Consider the following 11,081-nt stretch of genomic DNA (forward strand, 5'->3'; position numbering starts at 1 on the left):
GAACCCAGCCGTTAATCCAGTAAAGACACTGAAATAAATGGTAAATGGTCTTATACTTGTATAGCCTTTCTATGCTTTTACAGCACACTCAAAGTGCTTTCACATTATTCGGCCATTCACCCATTCGCACTCCCAAGCACTCACGCATTCACACACCGGTGACATCACCGGGAGCAACTGGTGTCTTGCTCAAGGACACCTCGATATGTTGACTGGACAAGCCAGGAATCTAACTGCTAATCCTCCGGTTAGGAAACGACCCACTCTACTTCCTGAGCCACAGCCGCCCCCCAGGCTGGTGGGTCAGTGATATGGCTTATTTTAAAACAACACAACTTAAAAGGTGCATAATGTTCCACAAACTGCTTTTCCTGTACAAAGTTTGCAATAAAGCATTTTTCATTTATGTTTTACAACACTGTAAAAAGTAGATGTGGCATTTTTTTACATTGATCATTATATTACATTGATTTGATGTAATTGAAATTTATACAACAAATGTCATAATACTGTTTGATACATCTGCTCTGCATTGCCATAACTAAATCTGGAGTCTTTCACCATTTTCTGTATTGTTGGTTGCTAATTTTCTATTTTAAAAATAATAATAATAAAGATAAGATACAGTGTCAAAGATATTAACTCAGTGTTCAGTGGTGGGAGTGCCCTTTCCATCCATCCATCCATCTCCATCCGCTTTATCCGGGACTGGGTCACGGGTGCAGTAGTCCGAGCAGAGCCTCCCAGATTTCTCTCTCCCACACACACCTCCTCTAGCTCCTCAGGAGGAACCCCAAGGCGTTCCCAGGCCAGCCAGGAGACATAGTCTCCCCAACGTGTCCTGGGTCTGCCCCGAGGCCTTCTCCCACAGGGACATGCCTGGAATACCTCCCTTTCATCAAATGACAACATAATACTTTTTCTGCATTATTTCATATACATACAGTCTATGTGCATGCTACTGCTTGGAAGGTGACTGTGGTAACAAAATGTAAGTGGAGACACAGGACATAGGACTCTCTGGAGCCTCTTCTCTTTGGTTTAACGTGAAGGCTTCTGTGTGACTCTGAGGCTGGTATGCACTGGAGCTTCTCTCCAAACATGTCCCTTCATGAATCTCAGGCCCAAATTTGGACTGCTGATCCCCAGTTTGCATTATCAGGTTGTATGACAGGTTAGGAAATACACCTTTTAATGGAGAAAGTGGTAAACCTAACTCCGCTGGGGTGACTTTAGTGGGTAAAATGAAGGGTGGAGGACTGCATTTTCTGTGCGGCTGGTTGTAGTAACCCTTTGGAGTTTGTGCAAAAACAAAAGGCTTGTTTGCCTGGCTATTCACTGGTGCTCCTGATTTAAAATACAGCTCTGGAACATCCATGATATCTGCTTCAGTGTGCTGCTGATCCATGCAAAGATGATGACAACTGTGTTTACCCTGGAAAACAGAAAACATGACCTTAAGTTCATAGAATAGATGGTTGGTAACTCCGTTTATTATAATGTTGCTAACAGGGAAACCAATAATGAACCATAGTAGGAGCAAATGTTGCACTATAAAATTTATTTTCATCACGTATTAAAGGGGTAATCCACCAGTTTGAGCTAAAAAATTTGGAGACCCACAATAGATAGTAAAATAAGACTACTCTGTCAACTTATGCTGATATAACTTTATGATCTAAATCTAGTCTGGTTTGATTTCACTCTTTCTTGTCTTTAACTTGTTTTTTGTATAGCTTAGCTGTCTCAGCTAAAACTAGAATCAGGAGCCTGCTAGGTTGCAAGTCAGCCATAGTGATGTCAATAGAACTGAATCATGTACTGAATGACAGCTGTGTGGTCCCAACCCTAACAGTGTCTATCTCTGACTGGTTAGAGAGGGCAATCCTGGTCAGAAACCTTTAGAAGAAAATATCTCTGCACTGCTGCCAGGCTGTCTGATGAGTGATCTTTCTGAGTAAAATTAGTGGCCTATATAACATGGTTTAACATGGCCCATATAACATCACCTACCGGTGATGTCAACCACTTGTCAGTCAACTCCGGTTTTGGGATTGTAGGATAGACCTTCTGTTTGATGCTGTCGGGGGACAGGAATACATGCAAATAAATCACAATGGCAAAAACATGCGCTACATTCAGAGTAGCATCAAAAGCAAATTGCATAGAAAAGTAATTGCTTACCATGTCCAGTGTCTGTAGCAAACAACAGTGAGGAGGGCAAGGACAATAAAAACTGTGACCACGGAAATGAAGACTGCCTTAATCAGGTTATCAGCTGGTGAGTAAAGACAAACAGGTCAGATCAGGAACAGAAGTCAGTCGAATAAAGAAAAAGCTGATTTGTTTTAATAAAAAAAACAAGGAGTCCTACACAGAAAGAAACAGTGCTCTAAAAGTGAAAAGAAGCAACTTACTGAGGGAATTCAAGGTGACACTTATGCTTGCAGTGCCACATTCTCCCACTGCCGTCTGTGCGTTCACTCTGAATGTATAGGAACTGATTATCAGGTTTCTTGCTGTCAGGCTCGTGGCCGTAAGATTGCCTTAACCAAACAAAATAAAACAAAACACTGCCATTACTACTAAGTAAGTAAGTCATTGGTACCAGCATTGGAGAATGCTTCTGCCTTTCCATTAGTTCAGTCAGAGGCTCTGCATAGTATGAGTAGAAAGCAAAGCAAGATGATATTAATAAAGGTTTGCAAAGGTGTATCTTGACATGTGAATATGTTCTAAAATCTCTTATTGCAGAAACTGACTTTCCACAAAGTTGCAAACAGCTGGGCATGACGTTTTTTTCCACTTATAGCAGAAAACCAGAGTTCAGTTCTTAACTTTCACATATAGACAGCACATGAGCTGATTGAGGCAAGTGTATAAAGACAGTAGCACAGAACCTTTCCATTATGAAGTCATTATTTTAATCTTGAACTGGGTCAAGATTCGAGTGGGATTTCCAGCCTAATATATTTCTGGATGGCTGTCACCTCCCTAACGTCTTCCTCCCTGAAAACACGTTTGACTCCCTGTCTGTCTCAGCCCACCCCTTCACTGTTTCTGTGGCAGAATCATACCATGTTAGCAAAAACCAGGTTAGCAAGAAACTGTTGTTAGCTTATTTTATGTAAAAATACATATATATATACAGTATATATCCAAATGCTTCAGTATAACTAGTCAGTGTAGATGGGTAGAGCCAGGAACACAACTCATTCAGTTTTGGTTGAGGCGGTAGTCACAAGACAACAGGAATAAACTGGGTTTGCTTATCTAAATAATTTTAATAAATGGGTGTAGCCAGAAGTGTGCTCTGTTGCACGTTATAACCATACCCAACAGTGGTGTCATAGTGTGCTGACACATTCTGATGTCACTGAAGCAAAGTGAGACATTAAACCACTGTGTGTCAGCCAAACCAACATTTTCAGCTTGAGTTAAGGTTCAAAAACAGTGACTATATAGAGTGGGTATTTTGTGTATCATTCATAGAGTCCAAGCAACTAACTTAAGGTATTTGCAATTAAGTCAGTATCAGCATTTAAAATAGCTGTTAAACAACAAAAAATTTAGCCAAATTTAGTTAAGCCAAAGATAGGAGCTTTAGTTCTTTTATTACCAGTGTAAATATTGTGTAGGAGTCACAATGCCACTCTCGTCCACCAACATACAATATATACATTTGATGAAAAAGTGGGATTTGCTAAACTGCCATTATTATATTCTTATTAGTATTAGAACTAGCTTTAGCTAACATATAGACAACCTGACTAATACATCAACCAAACATTTGCATATGGATTGTTTAGGTATGTGAAATTTATTTGTGCAACATAATAACACCTTGAATCACACATACTGTTTTTAATTATGTTGGTCACTGATGAGCCACAGAAGCTCATTTTCACATGGCCTTAAAATCCTGTGTCGGTGGGGCTCTAAACATTTGTAGCCATTCATCTGAAAATAACTGGGTGTCACAGTACCTGTGCTCACATTGAGGATTTTGTTGTTGTTGTTGTTTTCCGACCAGTACAGAATATAACCGTGGATGAAAGCAGTCTGTTCATTTAGAAATATTGGAGCCCAGGATATCTCAACATCTGAATCCTGCTGTTGCCATTTCAATGTTTTGAAGAGGCCATCTTGTATTCCTGTGTAACATAGGTAGAACATTGGTGAACAAAATGTACTTCTGTGCCACTGACACATTAAGCAAACAGTACCGAATGAGAAAATCACACATTTGCATCTTACTTTCCTCTTTGACATAGCCTTCTCTTCTTTCCAGCAGCACTGGAGCTCCCTGGGTGCAGGCAAATATGGACAATGAGTATCTTACTCCGTCTTTAAAGTTTTCTGGGGGTAGAGAGATGACAAAAAAAGAAGTGTTGTGACACAAGGAATTGTTATATACAGTATGTGGAACAGTTTTGTGGGACTTACTTGAAAAAATAACGGCATTAGTTTCATAGGAAGGCACTCTTAGCCAGTCCACAACACAGTGCCCTGAGGTAGGACACCAGTCCACTATGTAGCCACAGCTGGCTTTAGGACTGGCAGACCAGGACAGGCTAAAACTACCGTTGTTCCCAATGATCCAAGACGAGTTCACACTGGTGGTGGCTGAAAATAAAGACTCTGAAAGTTAGATTAGACTTTTGTTTGGTTTGATGATCATACAGCTGTGGGCCATGTGGCTGTTTGTTGCTGAGAAGATAATTAAAGGTATGTTCTAATTTCATGTGTTTAAGAATAAATAGAACAGAGCATTACTATTCACAGCCTCAGTGATTCAGTGAAAATTCAGCTTTCCAAAACAGATCAAGAGGCTGAGGTTCTGAAAGAACTTAAATAAAGGAAGAGTTTGGCAATTTGAGACATTTACTTCATTTCTTGCAGAGTGAGATGAGATAATTGATAACTACTTTCATCTCTGTAAATATGAAGCTAGAGCTAGCAGCCACTTAGGTTAGCTTAGCTTAGCATAAAGACTGTACAAAGATGGAAAAAACTAGCCTGCTTTTGTCTAAAGCTCACTAATTAGAATGTTAGATGTTATTTCTTAGTACAAAAACTGAAACATAAACATGACAACTCGACAAGTCTAGGCCTGCTCCCAGCCAGGAAGTATTCCAGCACAGAGCCCCAGACAAACAAGGTTACATGGGATCAACCCAGTTTTTATCTAGCAGGAAACTTTTGGTCGAGATCAAAACCCAACAAAAAGAAGAGTGAATATAATATTGTCATTCAGGTGGCCAGAAACATCACTTCAAAGGAATGCTAATAGGCAACTCTTTCACACACGTTTGCCACAACAACTTTATAAGTAATAATATATAAAACCTAAACTGTAAAAGAATCACATTAGCTTTAGAGCAAGAAGTGTGGAATTTTTTACCATCACTTAAGCTAGAAGCACATTAGAAATGGATCTGTACATAGCTAATAAAAACAGATTTGCATGATTCCAGCACCCAAAACCTGTTTCAGTGTTCATATGGGTACTTCCCTTTATAAAGAGTTTATATATTGTAAATAATGACTTTATTAATGGTTAAATTATTTGCTATTGCTTTAAATTTAGAATGTTTTAGTTGCTATGTTGCTATGTGAATGTAAAAAAAATAGTTCAGGCTAGTGATTAATTAATAAAGGGTGGAAAAAGTCTTATTTTACTAATAAGGCATCAAGTTTGGCCATATTTATGCCATTAATAGGCCTTTTGCTTAATTTCTCACCTAAATTAGGTGTCTCTTACCTGTAAATATAAATAAGTGGTGAATAGAATTATTGGTTCAGATGTTATGCTGTATGTTTCCAGCACGTCAGAGGTCAGGTAGTTCATTAGGGTGGTCTACTGCACTTGAAGAGTAGCTAAAAACAAAGTGTCCTACTGGAGGAGGGCAAACAGCAACCAACATTTTTTTTCACATTCGATCAACCCAGAATTTATTCTTATTAATGGCTAATAGCTTGTTTGTTAATTTTAAGTGAATTTGTTTTTTTATCATTAATAAAGCCACTAATTACATCTTGTAAAGGTTTTATAGAGGATGCCATGTTAAGGGGCACCTGCTTATCTGACTTACTTTCCAGATGATTGTGGTTTGGTTACCCTTCATCTTCATCCACACATCAAGAGCATCTGGAACTGTGGAGTACACACTGTTAAATAAATTGCCAATGCCAGTTTAAATTTTGAGCAAACCAGTGATTTGCAGTGCAATTTCACTGTATGAATCAGGTACCAATAAAATATTGACTAGGTCCTACTGATACCTAAATGTAGGTACCATTTCTCCTTTCTGCTAAAATGCCCAGCTGTCACCCCCTTGTTCCCCACAGCTTTGTTTTCTTGGGCTGTTCCTACATTTAAGCATAAATGGCAACCTGTTTTTTTTTTCATATATATAAACAAATAAATAAAATTAAAGTGTAAATCACTGTATTTATCTTACACACTTACCATCACCCTTTGTGTGGAATTTGACTGTTGAGCTCCAGTCACTCCATTTCCAGAAATGTTGGGTTGCACATCGTACTGTGACATTATACGTCCAATTGGGTATCAAGTCATTCAAAACTGCTAAATTAATGCCAACTCCAAAGTATTCATTCTGGGAACACAATATGCACAGGTGATGTCATATAGGAATTTTACTTTGAAAACCTTACTAATATCTCACCCTTTCTTTGTCAACTCACTATGATATTTGTTCCATCATAGCTAACATTTATTTGGCATGTTATTTTGAGATTACGGTACTGTTGCACCGGCCACCCCCATTCCAGGCTGACATTTCTGGCATTCACAGTTGAAGCTGCCACTCTCTCTGGAGCAAACATGTGCACTGAAACAAAAGACACAGGATAATCAGCTGAATTTAATGATTTGGAAGATATATGCAAATCTTTATAAAGCTGTACCTCTTTTAGTCATGTCTGCCCTGTCGGAGAGCTCCAGCTTCCCAAGCCGATTTTCTGCAGTTAATGTCCAGTTTCTCTCACCAGCATCTACTTGCACTTTATGCAAGCATCTCCCGTTAAACCCATCTACACATGGACTACAATGTAAATGCAAAGAGAGAATAAGTTTTAGTTCAATACATGTAAATTGCCTAATTCTTTCCCAGCATAAACATAGAGACTATCAGGTCAACTCCAGAATAGATGCAAGGAAAGGCCAAGAATATTTAATGTGTAAGCAACTGAACACCTAATTATTAAACCAAATAACCACTGAATACTGACCATTACAATTTACCATAAATACCAGTGTATCTATACCAGTTTATCTTGAACACTATCTATCGGATTTAATTTAACTGACAGAATGTAACCTTATCACCGTGAATATAGGGTTTGAATTTCACCAAAAAGTCAGAAAAATGGATCTCAACAACTTTTTCAGGGATTGCCATAACATTTTGCAAACACATTCATGTTTCCCAGAGGAGGAATTGTACTAACTGTCATCCTCTAATAGTCCATCCAGCACATCATCAGATGTACGTTTTAATCTGTCCAGTACTTTGATTTATGACTAAATACCTTCAAAATTACAGTATTGTTCAAAATAATAGCAGTACAATGTGACTAACCAGAATAATCCAGGTTTTTAGTATATTTTTTATTGCTACATGGCAAACAAGTTACCAGTAGGTGCAGTAGATTCTCAGAAAGCAAACAAGACCCAGCATTCATGATATGCACGCTCTTAAGGCTGTGCAATTGGGCAATTAGTTGAAAGGGGTGTGTTCAAAAAAATAGCAGTGTCTGCCGTTGACTGTACAAACACAAAACTATGTTGTACAAACGTTTTTGTTTCTAGGATTTAGCAATCCTGTGAATCACTAAACTAATATTTAGTTGTATGACCACAGTTTGTTATAACTGCTTCACATCTGTGTGGCATGGAGTCAACCAACTTGTGGCACCTTTCAGCTGTTATTACACTCCATGATTCTTTAACAACATTCCACAATTCATTTACATTTCTTGGTTTTGCTTCAGAAACAGCATTTTTGATATCCTGAAGAGGACATGCCCTTGAAATGGTTGTTTCAACAAGACAATGACCCCAAACACACTAGTAAACGAGCAAAGTCTTGGTTCCAAACCAACAAAATTAATGTTATGGAGTGGCCAGCCCAATCCCCGGACCTTAATCCAATCGAGAACTTGTGGGGTGATATCAAAAATGCTGTTTCTGAAGCAAAACCAAGAAATGTAAATGAATTGTGGAATGTTGTTAAAGAATCATGGAGTGTAATAACAGCTGAAAGGTGCCACAAGTTGGTTGACTCCATGCCACACAGATGTGAAGCAGTTATAACAAACTGTGGTCATACAACTAAATATTAGTTTAGTGATTCACAGGATTGCTAAATCCTAGAAACAAAAACGTTTGTACAACATAGTTTTGTGTTTGTACAGTCAACGGCAGACACTGCTATTTTTTTGAACACACCCCTTTCAACTAATTGCCCAATTGCACAGCCTTAAGAGCGCGCATATCATGAATGCTGGGTCTTGTTTGCTTTCTGAGAATCTACTGCACCTACTGGTAACTTGTTTGCCATGTAGCAATAAAAAATATACTAAAAACCTGGATTATTCTGGTTAGTCACATTGTACTGCTATTATTTTGAACAATACTGTATATTCCCATCAGCCTCAGCTGTACTTTGTGATTATGGGCGAATTGTGGTGAATTATAGATTATGGATCATGTGATCAGCATAGCACACCGAAATCTGTAAATGAACTGTCCATCATTAAACCAACAATGTTTTAGGAGTTCAGCGCTGATGATTGTGATTACGTTTCATTTCACAATTATGTATTCAGTTGCTTTGAAGATTCAAAGCATTATGGCCTTTTTTGTTTTCGCACTCCAACCTGTGGCAGCAGATATTGTTTCATTATAATATACCTTCCAAGAAGCTGATAAGCAGTTGCCAGTTTGGGCAAGTGTGTGCTTCGCCATACTGTCCAGTGACATTCAACTGATTCCAGATCCCGGGTTTCACACTGAAGATCCTTATCCCCAGGTGGGTCTGAGTCATGTCAAGTATTAAAAAAACAGCCATCTTATATAATGAATGATTTAGAAAGACATATTTTGAACTCCTATATAACAAAAATCAGCACTACACTAAGCCATACTTACAGCCAATATAAACACAAGCCCCACTGTCAGATGTCTTTGATTCACATCTTACATCAGTGCAACTGGCTTTTGATGGCTGATTCAGGTAGACAGTCAAGGCATATGTCTGATTGCTGATCTTGGTAGTGTTCATATTAACGTTATTAGAACCAGTCAGATACATTTTGTCCAAAACATCCCCTGCTGGCAGAACGCAGCAGAAGGTGACTCTACTGCCAACCTTAAACACTCTGTCCTGTGGATAAACCATTGGCTTCTCTGAGTTATCTTTTCCTGCAAAGGCATAACAACAGTATACAGTAAGTATTTGATGAAATTCCTTGACTGTCAAATACATAAGAATTACAACTTGAATATTTCTGATAACAAAATATGAAGTTAAGTAAGCTCAGTATTAACTGGGAGCAATATGTTCCTGTTTCCAGGGACTTGTATAGTTTTTGTGTCTGGTTCTTAGCCTGACTGAATGAGAAGTGCACTCCAAGGACAAATGGGAAGACCAGTTCCAGAAGTGAGTCGAGCCTATCTGGTCAGGCATCACAGCAACTTCATCCTAAAGCATTTTCATAAACAAATTAAAGGTTTGTTCATTTGGCTATTCCAGCTATTAAAATTGCACTTGGCAGCTCTGGTGTAATACAAACCAGCTCGTACATAATGCACTTGCTTATCTGCTCTGAGAACCAGCAACTCATAGATCAGCACATCATGTACTGCAAAGCATGAAGGGTCATCTTCCCACGTTAGCAGGATCATCTGGTTAGAGGTGCTAAGTGTCAGATTCTGAGGTCCACAATGCAAAACACCTAAGGAAAATGAACATACATTTAAAATTTTAAAGCTTCCTTATCCAAAACAGCAGCGAAGATTAATAATGAGGACATCACCTGGGGCACCGTGAGGGTTACAGCAGCTAAAGGACACTGCAGCAGCAGTCCAGAGGCTTTACTGGCATACTGTGTGGCCTCACTTCACAAGTGGAAGTATAAGTTTGTAATCAAATGGATTGAGGCGTGCAACTAGATCAGTCCCTGAACTGAACTCCACTGTGTCCTTGGATTATGGTTTTTGTTTTGCTTGCTTGCTTAGTGTTGTAGCCTATTTGTTGTGTAAATGGTGACCAAATAAATTTTCCCCCTGGGGATTAATAAAGGAAGGCATGTGATGTTATACAGTGACTAATGCATATGCCTTTGCTATATAGGAGGACCCGTACACAAAATCTACAGTAAATGTAAATGTAACGTTTAGAGGTAAGTTGTCTCCTTTCACATACAATGTTATTTGCAATGTAAAATGACTTGGAAATAGGGCAACAGTCGTATGCTGTTAATACACTATATCAGATACATTTTACTGTAAGGTACAGTATGTCTTATATGTTGTTTATGCTGGCAGACTATGAGAAGATAGAGGACAAAATACTCACAGGTTTCTTGTCCATTTGGATCTTGTGTGCTCTTGCAGAACAAAGAGACCAGTAATAACCATGTGATCATTATCATCCTCCTTACAATGACTGTTTGTAGTCAGTTGTTATTTCTTGATGGAAGTCTTCTCAGTAAGTCTTCACAGCTTCAGCACACTCATCATAGAAAAGGCATTAAAACTAATCAAGCTTGCTACTTGTTGAAATAAATATCATTTTGGTCAGCCACTAAACTAATATATACTACACTGAACAGTGTATTCTGTAGCTATTTCTATAAATAAGAATTAAAATACTTACATAAGGAAGCCTGACTAGTTGTTGCAGATCTTACACAGGGATTAATTTAGTTTGTAAGCTATGAGAGATGAGAATCAAACAGAAAAAGGAAACAGAAGAAAGTCCAAATATCAAGTTATTATCCTTGAAGCGACACTCCCTTCCAAAGTAGCCAATGATAAATGCTCAGAAAAT

The 11,081-nt window shown here is 38.4% G+C and overlaps 1 protein-coding gene across 1 annotated transcript; it reads right to left on the bottom strand.

Annotated features, from left to right (window-relative positions):
- Positions 1–810: 810 nt before the first annotated feature.
- Positions 811–11,081, bottom strand: LOC109960715 (leukemia inhibitory factor receptor-like). Its single transcript, XM_020600994.1, has 16 exons — positions 10,608–11,081; positions 9,833–9,984; positions 9,578–9,731; positions 9,179–9,451; positions 8,942–9,065; positions 6,934–7,070; positions 6,712–6,857; positions 6,473–6,623; positions 6,092–6,157; positions 4,447–4,641; positions 4,258–4,359; positions 3,987–4,154; positions 2,418–2,546; positions 2,185–2,278; positions 2,014–2,080; positions 811–1,435 (listed from the first exon to the last, which is right to left on the bottom strand). The coding sequence occupies exons 1-16, from the start codon at positions 10,681–10,683 to the stop codon at positions 959–961; spliced, it is 2,511 nt and encodes an 836-aa protein (XP_020456650.1). The 5' UTR covers positions 10,684–11,081; the 3' UTR covers positions 811–958.

The sequence above is a fragment of the Monopterus albus genome, unplaced genomic scaffold, assembly GCF_001952655.1.
Source record: "Monopterus albus unplaced genomic scaffold, M_albus_1.0 scaffold50.1, whole genome shotgun sequence".
Classification (NCBI taxonomy): domain Eukaryota; kingdom Metazoa; phylum Chordata; class Actinopteri; order Synbranchiformes; family Synbranchidae; genus Monopterus; species Monopterus albus.